The sequence below is a fragment of the Alexandromys fortis genome, unplaced genomic scaffold, assembly GCF_014885135.2.
Source record: "Alexandromys fortis isolate MF-2015 unplaced genomic scaffold, M_Fortis_MF-2015_v1.1 scaffold_35, whole genome shotgun sequence".
In the NCBI taxonomy this organism is placed as follows: Eukaryota; Metazoa; Chordata; class Mammalia; order Rodentia; family Cricetidae; genus Alexandromys; species Alexandromys fortis.
The window spans coordinates 4,855,066-4,877,442 of NW_026067913.1; the positions used below are offsets into that span (position 1 = coordinate 4,855,066).

General features: G+C 38.5%; 1 protein-coding gene across 2 annotated transcripts in view; it reads right to left on the reverse strand.

Annotated features, from left to right (window-relative positions):
- Mipol1 (mirror-image polydactyly 1) overlaps positions 1-22,377 on the reverse strand; it is a 221,057-nt gene that overhangs the window by 24,467 nt on the left and 174,213 nt on the right. Inside the window, exon 10 of one of the 2 annotated variants that reach the window (XM_050138773.1) lies at positions 8,239-8,469. In XM_050138773.1, coding sequence (XP_049994730.1) covers positions 8,239-8,469 — 231 coding nt within the window. Of the gene's footprint in view, positions 1-8,234; positions 8,470-22,377 lie in introns of those variants that run through there. The other variant, XM_050138774.1, reaches the window with a different exon arrangement.

Consider the following 22,377-nt stretch of genomic DNA (forward strand, 5'->3'; position numbering starts at 1 on the left):
ACATAGCGGGCTTCACCCAAAGAAATGGCTTCTCATTACTGAAATTTTATATTTAAAATAAATTTGTGTTTATGTATGTGTGTGTATGTATGTCTCTGTGTGTGAAGTTTAGAAGAATGTCAGATCTCATGTTGGTAGAGTCACAGGTGGCTGTGAGCTGCCTAACATAGGTGCTGGGTCTGAACTCAGGTCCTCTGGATGAGCAGCAAAATGCTCTTAACCACTGGACCAACTACTCGCCTTTGAAATATTAGATCTTATGACAACTGGGTCAAGAACTATTTTTGAACAAAGAGGTTCAGCATTCACTAATTTTTATTTTATAAGCATTTCTAAGTCATATTAAGTATGGTAATTTTATATAACTTTTCTTTCCAGAAATACTTTTAAACTTTAAAAATATCAGAAAACATCAAACATTTTATAACTGAAAAAATATATAAAATTTAAATTTTAAACTTAACAATATTAGATGACCTCACTTCACTATCAATGATGGTGTTAGGTCTTAAATGTAATTAAACTTGATAGAAATGGTTGGTTAGCACAAGAATTATAATCTGGTAATCAAGTCCCAGTTTCTTGGGGAGTTGTGGAGGATCGACAACAAAGGCCTCCTTTTCCTAGAAATGCACTGGGCTGGGAGAAGATTCTTATCTAGGGCCTAAATCAATCATAATTCACATGAAAGTGCTCCACGTGCTCCTGACCTGGACAGCGAATGACTTTATTTCACTGTTCTCTCTAGTTAATTGTTAGGCTCTCCTGTTGGTGAGCACTGTGGAATGCCTATCTTACAGGGGCATCTGGACAAGATTTTGGAGATGGCATATGAAAATGGTGTCTGTGTCTTGGGAAATTTCAGAGAGAATGGAGTGCAACAAACATTCAAAATTACTATAACACTGAATGACTAAAGGTTGCTAATACATGCACAGATTAAGAATGGTGACTATCTGGACTTGAGCTTTGTGCATGGCGATAGCTATGGATCTATTTGCATTCTTCTACATGTCCACATCCAGTTATGCCAGCACCATTCGTTGAAGATGCTTTCTTTTTTCCATTTTGTAATTTTAGCTTCTTTGTCAAAAATCAGGTGTTCATAGTTGTGTGGGATGATATCTGGGCCTTCAATTCGGTTCCATTGGTAAACCTGCCTGTTTTTTATGTCAATAGCAAGCTGTTTTCATTACTGTAGCTCTATAGTAGAGTTTGAAGTCAGGAATTGTTATGCCTCCAGAAGTTCCTTTATTTTCGAGGATTGTTTTGGGTATGCTAGGTTTTTGTATTTTTTTTCTTTTCCATATGAAGTTGAGTACTCTTCTTTTGAGGTCTGTGATGAATTTTGTTGATGTTTTCATGGATATTGCATTGAATCTATAGGTTGACTTTGGTAAGATTGCCATTTTACTATGTTAATCCTACCTATCCAAGAGCATGTGAGATCTTTCCATTTTCTTCGTCTTCTGTCTTCTTCATAGATTTATGTTCTTGTCATACAGGTCTTTCACCTGTTTGGTTAGAGTTACCTGATGTGATATGTGTTGCTTTTATTGGATAATGAATAAAGCTATTTTGGCCAATGACTTAGCAGAGTAAAGTGTGAAATTCGAAGAGATGTATAGAGAGAGTAGGTGGAGTCAAAGATATGCCAGGTAGCTGTCAAAGAAGAAAGAGGCCAGTGGGACCTTTCCAGTAGGCCACAGTCTCATTATGATACATATATTAATAGAAATGGGTTAATTTCAGATGTACGAGTTAGTTAATAAGAAGTCTAAGCTATTGGCCAAATAGTCTTGTAATTAATGTAGTTTCTGTATTATTATTCAGGTCTGGGCAGGTCAAAAACAAAAAAGCAGTTTCCATTTACAGTTACCCCAAGATATTTTAATGTTATTTGTAACTATTGTAAAGGGTGATATTTCTCTGATTTCTTTCTCAGCCTGTTTATCATCTGTATATTGTAGGGCTACTGAATTTTGGTTTAATCTTGTATCCTGAAGGCCTTTATCAGTTGTAGAACTCCCTGGTGGTATTTTTAAGGTCAATCATGTATACTATCAAAACATCAGTGAATATAGAAAGTTTGACTTCTTCTATTCCAATTTGTATCCTCTTGATCTTCTTTTTATTTTTTTTTGTCTTATTGCTCTAGATAGAACTTCAAGGACTAATGGATCAAAGACCTCAACATAAAACCAACCACACTGAATCTCATAGAAGAAAAAGTGGGTAGCAGCCTTTAGTGCATAGACACAGGAGACCACTTCCTAAATATAACTCCAGTAGCACAGACACTGAGAGCGACAATTAATAAATGGGACATCCTGAGATTGAGAAGCTTCTGTAAATCAAAGCACACAATCAACAAGACAAAATAACAATCTACAGAATGGGAAAGGATCTTCACCAACCCCACGTTGGACAGAGGGCTAATCTCCAAAATCCACAAAGAACTCAAAAATCTAGACATCAAAAGAACAAATAATCCAATAAAAAATGGGGTATAGACTTAAACAGAGAACTCTCAACAGAGAAATCTCAAATTGCCAAAAGACACTTAAAAAAATGCTCAACATCCGTAGCCATAAGTGAAATGCAAATCAAAACAACTCTGAGATTCCATCTTATACATGAAAACACTGATGACAATTTATGCTGGAGAGGACGTGAAGTAAGAGGAACACTCCCCCATTGCTGGTGAAAGTGCCAACTTGTACAGCCACTTTGGAAATCAGTATGGCAGTTTCTCAGAAAATTGCAAATCAATCTACCACAAGACCCAGCAATACCACTTTTGGGTATATACCCAAAGGATGCTCAATCATACCACAAGGACATTTGCTCAACCATTTTCATAGCAACATTATTCATAAACAGAACCTGGAAACAACCTAGATGCCCCCAACTAAAGAATGGATAAGGAAAATGTGTGCATTTTTATAATGAATTACTACTAAACAATGACATCCTGAAATTTGCAGGAACTAGAAAAACCATCCTGTTTGAGGTAGCCCAGACCCAGAAAGACATATAATATGTACTCACTCATAAGTGGCTTTTAGACATAAAACAAAGGATAATCAGCCTACAGTCCACAACCTCAGAGAATCTAGACAACAAAGAAAAACCTAAGAGAGAAATATGTGGATCCACCTAGGAAGGAAAAAAATGATAAGATATCCTGACTAATTTGGGAGCACGGGGGGCAGGAGGGAGGGTGAGGAAGGAAGGGAAGTGACAAAAAATGTATAGCTCAATTAAAACGAATAAACTATAAAAGAATCATGAATATAATAATTAAATAGAAAAAACCCTCTTTTAAGATTCATTTATCTTATGTGTGTTGAGCATTTTGCCTGCATGTATGTCTATCTGCCATGTATGCACCTGCCTCTGCAGAGGTCAGAAGAGTGTGTTGGGTCTCTTGGGATAGTTACAGGTAGTTGAAAGCTCTTGTGAACGTGCTGGCAAATGAACTACAGTCCCTCTGCAAGACAAAATGTTCCTAACCACTGAGCAATTTCTCCAGCATGAAAGAGAAATCTTAAAAACGCCTATCACAGGAAGAGTATTAGAACAATGAGGGAAGGCCTACCTTCAGCTTCATATGTCATGCTAAGTTGTTTGTGCTTTACCTTGTAGGGAGTGAAGGATACTTGAGAGATTAATAGGGAAATAATATCTTTTTGTCAAAGTAACATTTTTTTATTGATTTTATTGAGCTCTACATTTTTCTCTGCTCCCCTCCCTGCCTCTCCCTTCCCCTTCAACCCTCTCCCATGTTCCCCATGCCCCCAATTTACTCTGGAGATCTTGTTCTTTTACTACTTCCTATGAAGATCAAATCCATGTATGTTTCTCTTAGGGTCCTCATTGTTGTCTAGGTTCTCTGGGGTTATGATTGTAGGCTGGTTTTCTTTGCTTTATGTTTAAAAACCAATTGTGAATAGGTACATTTGATAATTGTCTTTCTGGGTCTGGGTTACCTCACTCAAAATGATATTTTCAAGCTCTATCCATTTGCCTGCAAATTTCAAGATGTTGTTATTTTTCTCTGCTCTGTAGTTCTCCATCGTGTAAATGTACCACATTTTCCTTAGCCAGAACCTGGAAACAACCTAAATGTCCCTTGGCTGAAGAATGAATAATATTGTCTTATTTGTGTTTTCAAGCACTTCATTGTGATGGCAGAATTTTTTATTTATTTATTTTTTTAAAAAGAAAACTATGTTCTTTCATTTTCCATACCAATCCCAGTTCCCACTCCCTTCTCTCCTCCCACTCCCTCTACATTCCCTCCCTCACCTCATCCACTCCTCAGAGAGGGTAAGGCACACTGCTTTGAGGAAGGACCAAAACCCTCCCTATTATATCTAGGCTGAGCAAGGTATCTATCCAAAGAGAATGGGTTCCCAAAAAGCCAGAACAAGCAGTAGGGATAAATCCTGGTGCCATTGCCAGTGGCTCTACAGTCTGCCCCAGCCATACAACTGTCCCCCACATTTAGAGGGTCTAGTCTGGTCCTATGCTGGTTCCTTCCCTGTCCGCTTGGAGTTGGTGAGCTCCCATTAGCTCAGGTAAACTGTTTCAGTGGGTGTCCCCATCATGGTCTTGACTTCTTTGCTCACATTCTCACTCCTCCAACTCTTCAACTGGACTTTGGGAGCTCAGCCCAGTGCTCTGCTGGGGTCTCTGCATCTGTTTCCATCAGTTTCTGAATGAAGGTTCTATGGTGACATTTAAGATATTCATCAACCTGACTCCAGGGCAAGCCCAGTTTGGGCACCCTCTCCTCTACTGCTTAATGTCTTAGCTTGGGTGAGCCTTGTGGGTTCCAGGGAATTTCTCTAATGTCAAGTTTCTTGCTAACCACATAATAGCTCCCTCAATCAAAATATCTTTTTTCTTGCTCTCATCTCTGTCCCTCCATCTGGACTAACCTGTTCCCTCAAGTTTTCCTTTCCCCTCCCCTTCTCCCATCCTCCTCCTGTTCTACCCTCTCTTCTCCCCTACCCCATGCTCACAATTTTGTCAGGCGATCTTGTCTATTTCCCCTTCCCAGGTGGATCTATATATGTTATTATTAAGGTTCATCTTGTTACTTAGCTTCTCTAGGGTCATGGACTATAGGCTCGTTATCCTTTGCTTTATATCTAGTATCCACTTACGAGTGAGTACATATCATGGTCATCTTTCTGGGTCTGTGTTACCTCACTCAGAACGTTTTTTTTTTTTTCTAGCTCAAAGTTTTAAACACAAGTTTTCCTAACATTCATTTGACATTCAATAGATAAGAAGTATCATGTAGAATTTTAGGACTTACATGCCTAAGAACTTATACGACCAAGCAATATATAGTCCAGCAGGAAAGAAACAAAAGCATAAAAATATATAGTTCAATAACTATATCTGGGCATATTGTAGACCAGAAGATTTCGTAATACATTAAAAAGAAGCCTAAATACTATGGAAAAACAGAGAATACATTTTTCTTTCTAGGAAATAATGACAACTTTATGGAGAAGATGTGGTAGAATTGGTCTTATATTAATGGATATGCTGTTATTAATAATACAACATTTTGTAATATTCGGGCACTGCACTAGGCATTTATATTATTATTGTATAATAAATTATATAATTTTTCTTCATAAGAAGGCATTATATGAAACCAGTATTATTTCTAACCTGATCTAGAAACTTTTCCTTATGGAGTAAGTAGATCTCTTAAGCAATTAGTAGGGATCAGGGATCGAAATCCAGAGCTACTTGATTTAACACTGAGCCCACATTTTCCTGTGCTCAGCGCTACGCTGACTGTCACAGGATGCACAATGATCTTGAGGCTGGCAGGAAGGCAAAGGGCTCCACAAAGAGAGATCAACATTTGCAAAGGCATCTAGTCCTGAAAAGGCAGAACCGTTCTGAGGAATGGGTAGACAGTGCAGTAGAGAGGGGACAACATGAGGAGGGAACACAGAACAGGATTGCTTAACAGCTCTGCACGTCTCATTCCATCTAGTTCCTACAACATTGCTGAAGAAGGCATGTCAGTGTGAATACCAGCGTGACGCTTCACAGTAAAGTCCAAGTGCATACTTACACATTTTAAATCCAAAGTGTAAGTGTTGAAATCGCTATGTTCTATTGCTAATCATGAGTGTACATCTTTATTTTTATCGTGGTTGTGCATCAGTTTATAATAAGAATATGGTAAACATGTGCCGTGGGCTTTGGGATTAGAAAATTACTTTTAATCTTAAAGAGACCAGTTTTAGCCAGTTGCCAAGAATGTAATGAACTCCAGAAGCATATATAGGTATTGAAAAACGAACAATGATTATTGATCATATACTCAAGAAATTTGGTTGTGAACAGAAAAAAGACCTTTTTTTTTGTTCAAATTTTATACTGTAAAATGTATTTAGATATTTTCAAAGAATTTGTCTCAGTGAAAAACTAGACTGTATAGAGCATCCTAAGGCCATCTAACACAGTTCTATTTGTGGTCTTTTCAGAGGATAACCTTCCTAAAGCCCCCTAGAATGCACAGACTGATGCTCAAGCAACCGTGATGAAGATACAAACTGCCTAATTTGTAGCTATGAAAATGAACAGAATATATAAAAGAAATCCCCCCAATACTTCAAATAGGTCTTGTTGGAACTCAGAATAAAAGGTTTGAGAAGTAATTTCAACAGTTAGCTCTTATAAAATGTCATGTTGTAGTGTTAAATCATGTTAAAATGATCCTCAGATTGGTAGAATTCCATTATAAAGGCTTTATGTGTTTGTGGTTAATGTGTAAAATAAAAAGGACATAATTTTGTCCAGTAGTTACAACTACCCAGTTTAATAATATGAGCTAACAATGATGATCTTCCCACTTTCTAGTATTCAAAAAAAATCTTTTTTTTTTTTAAAAACATGTTAGCTGGTCACATTTCCAACATTTTTTGAAACCTAACTGATCTCAAGAAACCAATGTTTTAGGGAATTTTAGTCATACAGCAAAGAAGTGCTTACACATTAAAAAATTTAAATTTATAATTCTCGGTAGACTGTACAGACAGAATTAAATCATATCATAATGTCCAAGTTACTGATTGTGATTTACAATAAAATATATATTACCCATCTATATATCACAACATTCTTAGCTTGTTAATGTACTTGAAAATAATTAGATATATAATGACTTATTGAATTTGTATCTAATTTTTATACATAAAATGCACAGGACTTAATTAAAAGCTTCAAGACACACTGTCAGCAAAGATTAAAGTGTGGAACCCTAAACCATTCCAGAATGGCTTTGCTCGGATTCACTTGAGTTTGGGTTATCAATTTAAATACAGTTTCAGAGATGCTGGGGAAATCGTTGAGACCACTTATTTCAACTAGGAAGTTAAAGGAAGTAACAAGCCTTGCTACTTGTGCATAGGATTTAGTATTGAAAATAAAGAAACAAACAAGATGAAGGGAAAAAGCTGTGCTGGCAACAAGAGGTGACTAAATTTGTGAGTGAGGATGTGTGCTGTCCACCATACAAAAGGATGGGTTGACAAGCCCTAGTCCATAAAGCTTCCTCAGAAAGCGCTGCTACAAGATTCAAGTTCCATAAATTAATAACGGACGTCTTTGCTTGGGAAAGTGTTAGCATTCTGGGCACCATCATAAGGACCAGTTGATTATGCAGCTTTGGCTAAATTTTAATAAAAATGCAAAGAACCATCAAAATAAACAAATATAATTATGCACTCTGCAGGCTGCACTGAATACTTTTAAAGAACAACACAGGAAAACTAATTTCTCTGTATTGGTTCAGAGCAGTGAGAGGCCTCAGCGACCAAGGTCCCAGAAGACCTCAACTCCATAAACATGACAGCAAGGCTCAGTGAGTACAGCCCGTGGCAACATGTCTGTCTTTGCGAATACCATTGCCTCTCAATGTGGGGTGTGTAATGGTTGAAGCACCATGGTCTCCCTTAATTGGTCAAGGCCACTTATTATAAACAATTTATCCCAATATTATAGTAATAGTAAGTCTCAAGAAAACAATTTTTTGATATCAAAAAGGATGTGGTATGAACCTAAAAAGTTCATTTTGTTCACTTTTCCCTCAAAGCATTAGTAAGTATTACAAACAAAAACTAGATATTGTTTGGTTTCCAAAGGAAAGTTGTTTTGCTTTGATTTTTTTTTTTATGTTTCATGCTTTTATTTACTTACTTCTGAACTTTTTCATTGGCTGCTTGGGAGACCTCAAGAGCACACTGAAGCTGCAATTCCAAGCTTGCTTGCTGAGTCAGAGCCTGCTCAAGTTGGGTGGCCAGTTCTTCATTCTGCTGTTGAGTGATGGAAACAACTCTCTCTCTGTTTTTCAAGGCTTCTTCATAGGTACTAAGGGCATGGTTAAACTGATCCTTCAAGTTCTCTTCTTGAGATAATGATTTGTGTAAACTGAGAAAACATAAAATTACAATTATAAATATCTAGGCTGACTGTTCAATCATTTCTTTAATAAAAAAATATTCATTTGGAATCCCCACTTCTAAAAATCAATACAGAAATACCTAAATAGGTTTTTTTAATAACATATTATTATAACTGATCATTGTTCTGTAACTCTGTTACTAGCCAAGAGCTATGCAGACAACTGGTTATCTGTGATATCAGAGCACACAGAAAGATGCTGTAAAATGTTCATTTAATTATGTCAGTGTAAATATTACATTCAATTTTCTATTTAGAGGAATAGCACAGAACTAGAAAATAAAGTATCTCTAGGTAAATAAAAAGTATAATAAGCTGACTGCAAAGCCGTGAGAAGAGAGTGGACACCAGTTTAGGAGACCAGGGCCTATCGAAGCCCTTAATGAGAATGAATGAGGTTTGTGCAAATATCCATCAGCCTTATACAGACGCGCAGTGGAAATATGAATGAAGGTAAAAATCAGCAGTCAGATGGTATGCATTCAGATATATATATTTTTATGGTTAATGATTCTTATAATAAATACATCTACTCATTAAGCGATATGGAGGAAGAGCATATAAATTAAGACTAAATGAATGCAGAAGAAAATGCAGACAAATAGAATCCTAAAATGCTAAAGGTCAGATCCTTGATATGTCATTACACCCACCACCTGAGGTTATTTTGAAATGGCACCAAGCACCTCACTCAATTAAATAAAGACATTTTGAAAATATAAATATTTAATAAGGGAAATTTAAAATCCACATAGGAGATGTTCTTTTTTTATTAAATAAAATCATTCCGGTATATGCATACAAAGGAAATGTCGACTGAAGTGTAGGAAGTACAACCACTGAGCTATATGACACAAGTTGATAATATGAATGAAAGCAATATAATTCGTAAAGCTGCAAAACGCTAGATGGAGAACCTCAGTATTGGCCTAGCCCGGGTCTGATGCTTCATCTAAAACTGTTCAGATGAAAGTGATTATAAATTTCTTCTTTTCAAGTTACAGATAAGCCTTTATAGTCGCCTCACTGTGGGATAAGTATCACATAGAAACAAGGACAGTTCGCATATCAAAAAGAATCATTTCAGGGTTTGAATTAATACCTAACAGTAGAGACTGTTGCTAAACGCTGGTCAGTTGGTTATCCCGTGTAAAATTAGAGTGATGTGCAGACGGCTATGTGACTTTACATCCTAGCACAAAAGGGCCACACACTCAAATTGCCTGGCAAACACCCACATTCCGCCAATGTTGTTAAGGAGAAGCAGTAACTATCGTGCTCTTTTAAAAATGATATCACTAATATCATGCAAAGGCATCTCATGTGCTCTGAAAACAAATCTCTAAAATAACAAATTTTAAGTTTGAACTCACTAAACTTGCAAACAACCCTTGTGAAGAGCTTTATTTACTGCCTTCGTTTTACGAATGAAGACACGGAAACAAAGAGAGGCAGACAATTTAATCAGTCTCAACCCCAGTTTGCGCATTGCCTGGCTCTTCTGCGCTGGCCACGTCTACAGAGCTCTGCATCATCTGGCCTTTCTACCTCGTCCTTCAGCCAGTTTCTTAAGCAGAAAGCTGTTCCTGCCCATGGCATTTGCTTGCACTGCTTTCCCTTCATGAAACTCCTACTCAGCAGGGAGGTTTCAGTGTAGATACTGCTTCCCCTGGCAAAATATCAAGACTCTCCAAACTTAATGGTTTTGAATTGTTAGTTCTTTGACAATTTCATACAAGCATGGAATGTGTTCTGGTAACTCTCTTGCAAGCCGTGTCTTATCTTCCTGCTACTTGTATCAACCTCATTTCCCCCTACCTGTCTCTTTCCCAGATGCAAGGCTTTGAATTTGGTTGTGTTTCCTGACCCTCTTAGTTTAATCACAGCCGCCTGGTGGGGTCACGAGTGGGCACACAACCAAAGGCAAAGGCTACCCTCTCTGTGAGTCTGGCAGTTCAGAAATGAGTGGCCATCACCCATTCCAGTGCAGATCCAGTGAAGTCGTCTGCAGTTATTGAGTGGTTGTTATTATAATGGCTGTGTTCAGAATTTGGCATGTAGCAATACAGTGTTTTTGGAACCCTTTCCCTTATTCTCTGGCCTTTACATTCTTTCTACCCCCTCTTCTGCAATGCCCCCAGAACCTAGGAGGGGGATGATATTAAATGCCTTGTTTAGGGCTGAACACTCAACTGTCGCTTCTTCTTTTACTTGTGTAGCCCTAAGTCTGTAATATCCACAGTTCACTAGAAAGAGGTTTCTCTGACTAAGATTGTAATTATCTATGTGCCTAAACACACACACACACACACACACACACACACACACACACACACACACGAGAGAGAGAGAGAGAGAGAGAGAGAGAGAGAGAGAGAGAGAGAGTTTAGAAGGAGGTTTGATTCTATGTCAGTTTAGCTAAACAACAGAATTAAATCCACTGTTACTGTAGGATAAACTCGTATAGCCAATATGAAAATCTATGAAATTCCTCAAAATCTAAAAACAGAACTACCACATGTTTATTCCTCTTCTGGTAATATATCCAAAGACATTTATATCCTACTATTGAAATACTAGCTCATCCATATTTATGGCTATTATGTATTCATAATAACAGGAAATGGATCAGTCTAGGTGTTCATCAACTGATGAGTGGATAATAAAAAAGGTGGAACATGTACACAATAGATGGAATTGGCCGGAAAACAGAGGAAACTGTTGAAGTTATACTAAGTGAGGTGATCCAGGCACAGAAAAGCACATGCTGTTTGTGTCCCTGCATTCCAATCTCTGGTTTTGTGTCTTCAGCGTGGAGTTCCTGTAGAGCTCAGAAGTCTAGAAAGAAGCTGTGGGGAGAGGGATATTTTAAGGGAGAAGGGATGCTCAAGCAAAGGTGATATGAAAGTAGAGAGGTGCAATCCTGGGGATGGAGAATTAAAGAAACTGGCAGGATAGGAAACACTAGGGGATAAGTAAAGAAAAAAGGCGATATAAAAAAAAACCTATATGGAAGCTATTATCTTATAATCAACCTAAAAATACACATATACAAACAAACAAACAAAATGTTGGGGAATGGAGATACCCTGAATGGCTTATAAGAGCTCCTCCTAAAAGCTGTGAGTTATTAAACAAAGAACTCAGCGCCAGGTATGTTTCATTTCCTTATGAGGACTTGGTTAGGAAAGGACCCCTAGCAAAATCAAGCTCTTGCCATGTTTTTTGGTTGTCCACAATGACAAGACGGTAAGATCCAATAGCTGAATATACCACCTACCCTAGTTGTATGAAATAGAAAAATGAATCCCTTCTTTGCCAGCCAGCTGTTACAGTGCAGGAAGGGGCTATGAGATCAGCTGGGGAAGAAGAAAGGGAGGCATCAACGGACCTACTTAGCTGTGATCCCTAAGAACTACAATACCAACCTGCAGGCAGGAGGTTCCCACTTGTGCAATAGTGGCAGGGATATCTGAGGGTAACCAACCACTCTCTATTTAGATTAGAGACCCACTCCATAAGAGGGAATCTACCCCTGGCATTGGTATTGTAAACTCATTCAAAAGCCTATGGCAGACACAGAGGTCATAGAGCGTAGGGGGAAACTAAAATTTAAATTTTGATGTTTTCTCCACTAGTGTGTCTCATAATCTTACTCTTGTATTTTTTTATAACTTATTGTAATGTATTTTCTCTCTTATTTTGTAGTTTACTTCCCACTAACAATATACTAATATTCTGTTATTAATTGTATGGTCAATTTTAGGTAAATGTTAATTTTAAGTTCTACTTTTTTTATGAGAAGTACATATTTATTAAGAACTTAAAAAGTTAAATGTTTATACTTCAAAAAAATTTTCCTATATGAACCTAAAATAGGGAGTATAATAAGTAAAGTAAAGGGAATATATTCTCAGCATCTGGGTGTTTATAAACATCTGTAGTGCCCCTTTGTCTCATAGCGCTCTACCCAACATGGACATTAGAACCCCACTGTCTAGCTTTCTTCAGGGAATCTTGTTGAGTATAATTTCTTTCAAAAGTTATTTATTTTCAGCACAGCAGAAGCATTACAACTTAATGACCCTTAAACGGCATGGAAATAAACTAAGTTACAGTGGAAAGAAATGATAGAAAGCAGAAGAGTTGTTGAATCACTCACATATTCAAGGCACATAACCAATGTCTCACAGGATTCCAATTCTTCCTGTTTGCTACAAAGGCAATGAAATACAATAAGTAAATTTTCAAGTTATGTTTGTTTTGAAATTATATAACCTTAGTGATTCAATCTTCTTCTTCTTCTTCTTCTTCTTCTTCTTCTTCTTCTTCTTCTTCTTCTTCTTCTTCTTCTTCTTCTCCTCCTCCTCCTCCTCCTCCTCCTCCTCNCTTCTTCTTCTTCTTCTTCTTCTTCTTCTTCTTCTTCTTCTCCTCCTCCTCCTCCTCCTCCTCCTCCTCCTCCTCCTCCTCCTCCTCCTCCTTCTCCTTCTTCTTTTTTGGTTTTTCGAGACAGTGTTCTTCTGTACCTTTGGAGCCTGTCCTGGAACTAGCTCTTGTAGAACAGGTTGGCCTCGAACTCAGAGATCCACCTGGAGCCTGTCCTGGAACTAGCTCTTGTAGAACAGGCTGGCCTCGAACTCAGAGATCCACCTGCCTCTGCCTCCTGAGTGCTGGGATTAAAGAGCTGTGCCACCACCGCCTGGCAATTCAATGTTCTTAAGTATAGAAAATGAGATTTTCAAATATTACTAAGTGAGAGAGCTGGGCCTTCAGGGGAGCAGCCCCTGCCACTACCAGCTGCAACACTCAGGAGGGCAGGCCCTGCACCTCACCTGGGCAGCCCAATAGATCCAATCCTGTTGGTCAAGTTGTTGATGAGTCAGTCCCAATATTGTAAGCCTGGAAGAATTGTCCCCATTACTGTCATGTGGTGGCAAAGACAGGAGAGGCATGTTGTCCCTCCATTTTTGCTCACCAATGCCTGAGGCAGATAGGAGAGCTTTCCCTGGGGTCATAAGAGCCAGGGAGCTGTCCCTGCTCCCCATCTGCTGCTGCACTCCAGAGTGGTTCCTACTCCCTGCCCGGGCAACACAGCAGAGCTGACCCTGAAGGTGTAACTGTGGGAGATTCAGCCCTGAGGACATGGAAGCAGGAAAACTGTCCCCTCTTGCTCCTTGCTGCAAAGGGCGACCTCACCAGAGCAATGCAGAACTAATACCAGCAGTGAGGACAAGAGAGAGCTGACAGAGTGACCAGCCCTGCGAGTACCCAGGTCCAGAACCAGGGTTATGTGTTGGTCCACCCCAACAACCACGGTGATCTGCAGGAGTACACGAAGGGACCAGGGCTGTCTACCCCAAACTGCAGGTTTGCCACAACACAGGGCAACAACAGGCTATCCAAGTGGAGTCCTAGTGAGGGCCCAGCACCAACAGTGTAGCAGAAGCCGGAGGACTTGAACAGTGCAAGGAAAGACGTCTGGACAGGAGGGTGTAGTGTGACTCTCTGTGTCACACCACAGCTTCCATGACGAGACCTGGTCCCTTTTTTTAATTTTAATTTCCACTGTTGGCACAAGTCGCATATTCTCACTGTGTGCATGCACTGCTCTTGTAAAACGCCAGAGCCGTCTCTTCTTGCCCTATTACCCCTTCTACCCTTGCTCAGAGGCAGCCTCTGCCTACCCTCCTTCTCCCAATAAACCTGTTGAGTGAGCTCTGCTGTGTGGCGTGACTTTGCAGTATACCTTGGCCAGATCCGCCAAGGTTCTCTGCCACTGAATCTTAACAGGCCTGGCCCTGACTTCCTTTCTGCAGTGCTTTTTCCCTTTTCAGATATTTCCTGGTTGACTCTGTCCAAAGTCCTGTGATTTTCCTGGACCGCGACTCTGTACTGTTTCAGATTAACGCATTTAATACTATCAGGCCCCTGAACACACAACCGCATGCGTTTCCATGTAGTGTAAGTTCTCCTCAACTGCTTGTCAAACTCTCGACTGTAATGCCACACACGGGTTCGGCTGAGGTACTTGTTGATTTGCATTTTTTTCATTTACACCACATTTGATGCTACTTTCCTTATGTCCTCTCTTCTCTGCATGGTGCATTATTCAAGACCTAAGGAGAACATTTCACTCGCTGCCCTACAACAAGCACTTAACTCTTCAGCTTAGGCTTCATTTATCTTATAGTAATCCTTAATAAAGAGCATGATCTATATGCACTATTTATTGGATAGTCTGGGTTTACACTTTAGAGCTAAGGTAATATAGACGAGTAGTTCTTTTATTTAAATCTTTGTGTGAGTGCATGCATAGTATGTATGAATGGCAGGGATGTGTGTTCATTTGTACGGATGCCGTGGTATGAGTGTGGCAGTCAGAGGACTACTTCAAATGACTGTTCTCACTTTCCACCATCGTGTAAGAGAGCTCAGCTGGTCTTTGCGGCTCCGTTTCTCAGGCTGCTGAGGAGCACCGGTGTGCTACTGCATGTGGCTCTGCAGGCGCTGAGAACTCAACTCAGGCCCTTGAGCATGCACAGCTAGTACTTTACCCACTGAACCACCTCCTCGGTGCAGTAAGTACTTCTTGACTTGGACTGATTTTTTTTTTAATCCCTCGAAGTAATTTTGCAGTGTTCAAAGACATTTTTAACTGTCAAAAACATAGCCATGGAAGTCATTTAGTGGGAAAAGGGCCAGAGATGCTGCTAAATAGTACAGAAGAGCTCCTGATAACAGCTAGCCAGTCTATGACTTCAGGATGCGGAGTGTGGCACACACGAGTGAGGCTGGCTCGTGCAGCACAGAAGATAAAGGTTACATTTCAGTCTTACCTTCTACTGTGGAACCCTGGGAAAATACTTTTCTCTCTGAATATTAACAAAACATGAGAAAACTCTTGAGTTCAAAGGATCTTTAAGGGTAAAAATTCTTAGCACAAGCCCTGGCCAAGAAAAGACATTCTTATCTGTGAAATTTTTTATACGATTTACATCTAGTTGACATTTTCAACATATTATGCAATACTAAGATATTTTGTAAACACCGTTGAATACAATTTCTTGTTGCTACAGGTTTTTCATGAATTGAGAGAAGAAAACCAGTTTCTCCAACTTTTACTCAGCTACTGATAACATCCTTAAGTCATTCTTTAAAAAAAGAGAGCAAGAGAGGCAGGCTTGGCTTGTTTTACAGAGTAAATAGAACCTAAGCAAAATATGCAAACCAAGAGTATGCACTGACTTGTAGGGAGTGTTTGCCTTTATGCTCTGGTCAGTTGCATTAATTAATTCACCAAGGTCCTTTCAAAAAACAATAGCCTATTTTACATAATTTTGGGGAAATTAGTTTGTATTTCAACAGGCTTTAATTCTGAATAAGCTTCAGAGGGAAGACATCCCTTCAGCATGGTTGAGCTTGTGGACCCACAGATTTCATGTGTAAACACGGCAGCCTGGTGATGTCACTGTTGCTTCCTCTTTGGCACAGCTGACTTAATTAAAGAAATAAGTTAAAATTACCTCAGAGAGAATATTTTTATGTTATAATGTAAGACAATTAACACTCTCTACTAGATAACCAATGGTACAGAATAACTCAGCATCATTGAACACCAGAATATACAAACTACTCACAGATTTACAGCAGCAATTCACACATTATTTTCCATTGTCCCCAGAACATATACCATGATAGGCAATGTCCTTAAATAATCTTAAATGAGACCACAAAACAAATTTCAAAAATTCAAAAGAATTAAAGCCATATATGATTTATTCTCCAATAAAAATGGGAAAAAAAACCCAGACATTAGCAACAGAAGGTTAATATTACTCTAGGTTCTCTTTATTTATTATTTTAATCTTTCCTTTATTTTTATTTTATGTGTATGGGTGTTCTGCCTGCACATACGTGACGTACATACATGCAGGGCCTGCAGAGACCAGAAGCGGGCATTTGTTCCCTGGCACTGGATGTGGATGGTTGTGGGCTTCCACGTAGGTGCTGGGATTTGAACTGGAGTCCTCTGCAAGAGCACTCAGTGCTCTTCACCTCTGAACCATATTTCCTGCCTATCCTCTAGGCTTTATAAGTTAACAGGAAAGTCACTAAATACCTAGAAACTCAACAATACATGTTCAAATAAAATCTGAATGAAACAGGGATTTCCACGGAAAATTAAAGAACACACTGAAGTTAATGGCAATGAGAGTGCAGAAGACCAAAATCTGTGGACAAAGATGAAACAGCGCTGAGAGCAAAAGTCACTGCACTACATGCACACATTAGGAAATGTGAAATGTGCTAACTCAGCACTCCAACCTTCCTCTGCAAGAACCTTAAACAATAAAACAAGTGCAAAGCAATGTGGAAGGAAATAGCAGAAGCACAAAAAGGCAGCCTGAAGATGCCTATCATCAATGCAAGAAACAGTGGTGACTGTCACCACCAATCTTGCAGATACAAAAAGAGAAGAGTTTACTAAGAACAAGGACACACACCGTATGTAAAAGTGGCAACTCTGAAGAAGTAAGGCATNATTCAATTACTTTACTTGAGAAAAATGAGATCTCCTATCTCTGGAAATATCAAGTATCTAATGCAGTGTTTTTAATTGTAGTTATCACATTATTTAAACTATATTCAGAATTCATTAATCCAGATTATCCATCAGATGTCACATCCAGGCTAATCATCATTCTATCTTCTGCTTCTGAATTCAGATTGCTAAGATTCCACATGTAAATGAGAGCACACTGTATTATCTGTTTGTGTCCAGCTTATTTCACATACTGCCAAGTCATCCAAGACATCAATTCCCAATACAGAGTTGGCATTTATAGAATAATTTTAGCAACAGAAGATTATGCATTCTTCTCAAACTTAAGTGAAACACTTGCCAAGATGTACTGTACTATATGGACCAGAAAACATACCTTGATAAAAATTAAAAGATCAGAAGTCATAAGATATGCTCCTATGCTTCTATGGGATTAAACTAAAAATTAATATATAAACAGGGCTGGAAAAATATTTGGAAGTTAGACAACAAAACTCTAAGTACATAGGCCAAGAGGGAAAAACTGAAACATAATAAAAATAAAAGCACAATTTACAAAAACTCATGAGATGTAGAAAAGTAATGACGTATATGCAAAAATTTAAAAGGAAGAATACTGATGAGCTAAATGAAGCCCTGTTAGGCCAGTGTGAAGACCGTGTTGAAATGTGGCTAGAGATAAATTATGTAAGGAATTTGATCTTTGGGTTAGAAAAATGACATGTTTACTGAAAGATTTCGAAGGGAAGCTACTGAGATCTGCTTTAAGATTCTGCCCTGGTTATGGGGACTTTTATAGGGCTAACAATGTTCCCACTACTTACAGGACAACATGCCTCTCTTCTAAGTAAGCTTTAGCTTGTTCTTTTGAACTGGTCAGCTTTAGAATCTTAGCTGGAAGAGATGGGACCACGCTAGAGTTCAAATCTACAACATAGAATAAAGTTCAGAAACTCATTTTTAGTTATCTGAACCAGAATATCTATGAAAATTTTTGTTGTTACATATCGGTATTCAGATTTACTAACTTTTCTAGATATTACAATTTGGCATAAGAGGACCTAGTTGGAAGGGGGGTCTTATTTAGCTTTAGGACCTAACTAGAAAGTCTTATTTAGCTTTAGGAAATAATTAGAAAGCCTTATTTAGCGTTAGGACCTAATTAGGAAGTCTTATTGGCTCTATGGTTGCTTCCTTCACATCAATTCCATTTCAAAAGGCTGCAATCTGTTTTGTGCTCAAGGTGTTACTGAATTTGCTAAACATCAAGACCCTCTCCTAGTTGTCTCTATCTTACCTGTCTGAAGCCAGTTCTTTCTGGAACCGCCTTCCTGACCTGCTTTGTAATTCAATTCATGCTGGTTTCTGTTTACTTTCCCAAAGCTCCTCTGTCTCCTTGAGAGTGCTTCTCCTCCTCCACTGAGCCTTTGCCTAGACTGCTGGTGCCTTCTCTTTCACCCATCTCTCTCATATCAGTTCATTCTCAGCTCTTCAGTTAATCATCTCTAACACAGCAAACTCCTCTCTGCCACAGATGGCTGCATTGAGCACCAGATCTGCACAAACACCTTGAAGATACTGTCAAATTACAATTCTGTAAATAACTAACCACCACATGATGTCTGGATGTGAACTCATGATCTCATTTTATACCCTTCCCAACGGAGCTTTATCTTCCTGTCATTTCCTATGGTGCAGCCGTATTCCCTGTCTATCAGACTTCAAACCGATGTATCGTCATTAATATGTATCTCTCAAGTTACTATCTAATCAATTACGCTGATTTGCACTTACATCCCTCCTTCATCTTCAATTTCATCCCATTCTGATTGCTGCTACCCTTACATAGAACGGTAGTATTACTTTTGTTAGTGAATTTCTGTAAAGGTCTTCTTGCTCTTTTCCTAGAATGAGTTTTCTGAAGCGAAGAAAGTAGTGTATATCTCCTCAGTGTATTGGGGATCGCTCCTCAGTGCAGTTCTCATCATGCAACTACTTACTCATAACATTTCAGTCAGGATGAATATCTTTCCATTTCCTTAGAACCCTGGCCCAGTCCTGCCTACACATTCCCCCCCCCCCATCTCACCTTATATATGAGTTTCCACAAGAAAGATACATTAAGGGCCAAAGAGATAGCTCAGTGGTTCAAAGTGCCTACTCTTTTATCAGGGATCCACAATTTGGATCCCAGCACCACATCAGAGGGCCAGCCAAGTGACTTTCTCATGTGGTTTCAAACTGAATAGAGAGTATGAATCAGAAAAATAAATCTTCAAAAACTAATGTTCCCCCTTTTAATCACTTGATATTAATCTATTACCAAAAAGTGTTTTTCAGTCAATATCTGTGGGATAAGTGATTCCTGATTCTTTACCTCAGATCACACAGTTCTTAATTTCTCTGTGTTAATGGCTGATGAGAATCTTTGTGAAGTATCTAAGCCCTGCATGTTTATTTATATTCAGTATCCATAGTGGATTACAGGTTGGTTGCTCTGTGAGCTCTAAGGGTAAAACAGAGCATAGGATTTAAAAAAAAAATTAAATGAAATTGAAAAAAGTAAGCATTGCAAACTTTTTAAGAGTTAGTCTACCTTGGGAGACTCTGAGGGGACTCGCTAATGCAACATCATTGCCTGATTTCAGAAGTTTCCCTGCTGTGTTGAAAACAAGTGCTACTGGAAGCCCGCCTGTGGCTCAGCGTATAATTGCTTGTTTTGAAATAATTTTCGAAGGGGTTATTCATTGGATATTTATTGAACAACCACACACACACACACACACAAGTATAAAGCATAATAGCAACTAAAACAGATAAAAATCTAATCTCTTAGGTAGATTTTGGGGATGCTAGGACCTGCACCCAGAGCCTCCATAATGCTAAGTACACAGTCCGCCATTGAGCTACATCCTTTGTCTTACAGAAGTTTTACCGTTTTATCTGTAATATTTGGCAGAATGCTTACTAAATACCTGAAAATTAGTTACGCCACATTTCTTAAGGGCTGTGTTCAATCTGAACCATTCTATATTTTCTTGAGTGTTGATAGCCTTCCAGGGGACACGTGGAATGCACGGCAGACCTCACAGACGAGGAAGAAGGGAGGCTAAGACATGTCTCCTGGAGGAAGCCTCTATTTTTCTCCCACTTTCCTTCCCTTCTCTGACTGTATAATATTGTCACAGAAGTTTACATAATCAGCAAAATATTAGCTAGTGAAACTCAAACCCAGTCTCTTTCCAATAGATCAGAGAACAAAAAAAAATCTTGTATAGTATTTTTTTTTAAAATACATAAATTTACCCATGGTAATTACAAAGAAACTGCTAGTCACTCATACCTGGAGGGCCTCTCACTTTAGCAAATGACACATGTGGTCTATGCCCCTTAATGAAAAGAAAAATTTTTAGTGGTGATTTCAATGTATTTTTCTGTGTAGCACGTGGAAACTGAGAACCTGACAAAGTGAGCCCAAGCTTCTTGCAGACTGACTTATCTCCACGTTTTAGGGATTATAAAGATAAAACTAAGGCTATTGTTTCGCTTAGAGCTGAGGTATCAGGCAAAGCAATTCGCTGAGGTTTCTTCAAAGGGAAACACTTGCATATAACCAGTCTGATAACACTAAGACACGACTTACAACACGTTTATAAGCATCAGAATTCTTTTAAAAAATTCAGCTAATAATCAGGATGAATGCCATTTACGTTTGTTTGGCTCTCCAGGGAATACTGTTTACTTTGCTTTAAAATTTATGTGAGTCATTTGGTTATATGCCTTTTTTAATTAGCTTGAAGGAAGCAATCACTGGAGAGAAAGCGGAAATCAATTCTGATCCGATATTGATAGCTACTGTGCTGTAAACTGTGTGTCCTTTCTAATTAAATGTAAACATGTTCAGTTCTAAAGTCCAGCAGCAATGACAACAGTCACTAGGAAGCATTGCTTAAGCACCGCTCAACTGATTTGCCTGGCCTCTCTTTCCTTCAGAGCAGTGCTTGTGCAATCATTGGTGGGGAGAACGCTGGCTGTAACTGACTTTTTTTTTTTTTTTTTTTAGGTCGTCTTCAGAGAAAAGGTTTGACAAGAATGTAGAGCACTCTGTAATACTTAAAGTTACTTATTAACTCTGTCCTTCTGATAGCTAATCAATGGCATTGCAGAGAGTCAAATGCGGTGCACTAAACTGCCCCCTTGCCTAAAGCCAAGTCTTGGTAAATATTTAATGGCTGTAAAGGTGTTTTGCTAGTTATCAAACTGATATGTTAAAGGACTCTTAAAAGCAACTTTATCTTCCCTTCCCTTCCATAAATAATTGGTTCAGCAATATAGTGTGTAGGTGTAAAAGCATTTGGATGATTGTATTCTTAGTATCTTGCTCAGAAAAAGACCACATGAGAATTAGTATAAAAGGATGTTCATTTAAATTATATACAACTCTATCACAAAAGCAGAAGAGGGAAAGAAAAGCACCCAACTTCTCTTCTTGGTAGGCTGCCAACTCAAAAGGATAAAACAGTCCAGCCCTTTCACTTTACTGAACACCACACTCGGCTTGTTAAAAACCTACTGTATAGCTGTTCTCATAAGGAAATGTTATACAATTGCTGTCGCTATAGAACTGCAACATACTCTGTAAAGTTGGGAGTCATTAGGTTTTTTTTATTCCCTATGGAAAAGGTTGTGTTTTACACATTTATATTTCCAACTAGCCTCCAAATTTTGTGCCCCATTATTTTAATAATTCTACTTGTTGATTCTGCAGGAAAAAAAATGGAAGTTTCATTTTGGAAATAAGAAGAAACTTTTATCAATTTAAATATTTTTAGACTACTTGGCAATTGACTAGATATTTTTTAGAAATGTGGCTAAATTCTTTAAATTTGAACTCATTTCAGATTTTAAAGGACGTTTAATACAATTACCAAATACTGACCTGAACTTTAATAGTCTAATGATAGAAAGTCCAAAATTTATCTTCCTAAGTATTGAATAAGAACTGGAAACTCAAAGCATTATATTGAATTAATGACTTTTCAAACTATAACCTACATCAAAGGGTTAAAAATGGGGCTGGAGATAAAGCTCAGCACCTGCTGTTCTTGCAAAGGACATGACACCCAGCACCCACATGGTGGTTCACAATCACTCACAACTCCAGTTACAGGGAATCTGATGCCCTTGGCTGACCTCCACTAGCACCAGGCATGCTCGTGGTGCACAAACATACAAGCAGGCAAAACACCAGTATAAGATAGATGAATTTTAAAAATTAAAAAGGGCTAAACTGAAACAAAACATGTTAGAAT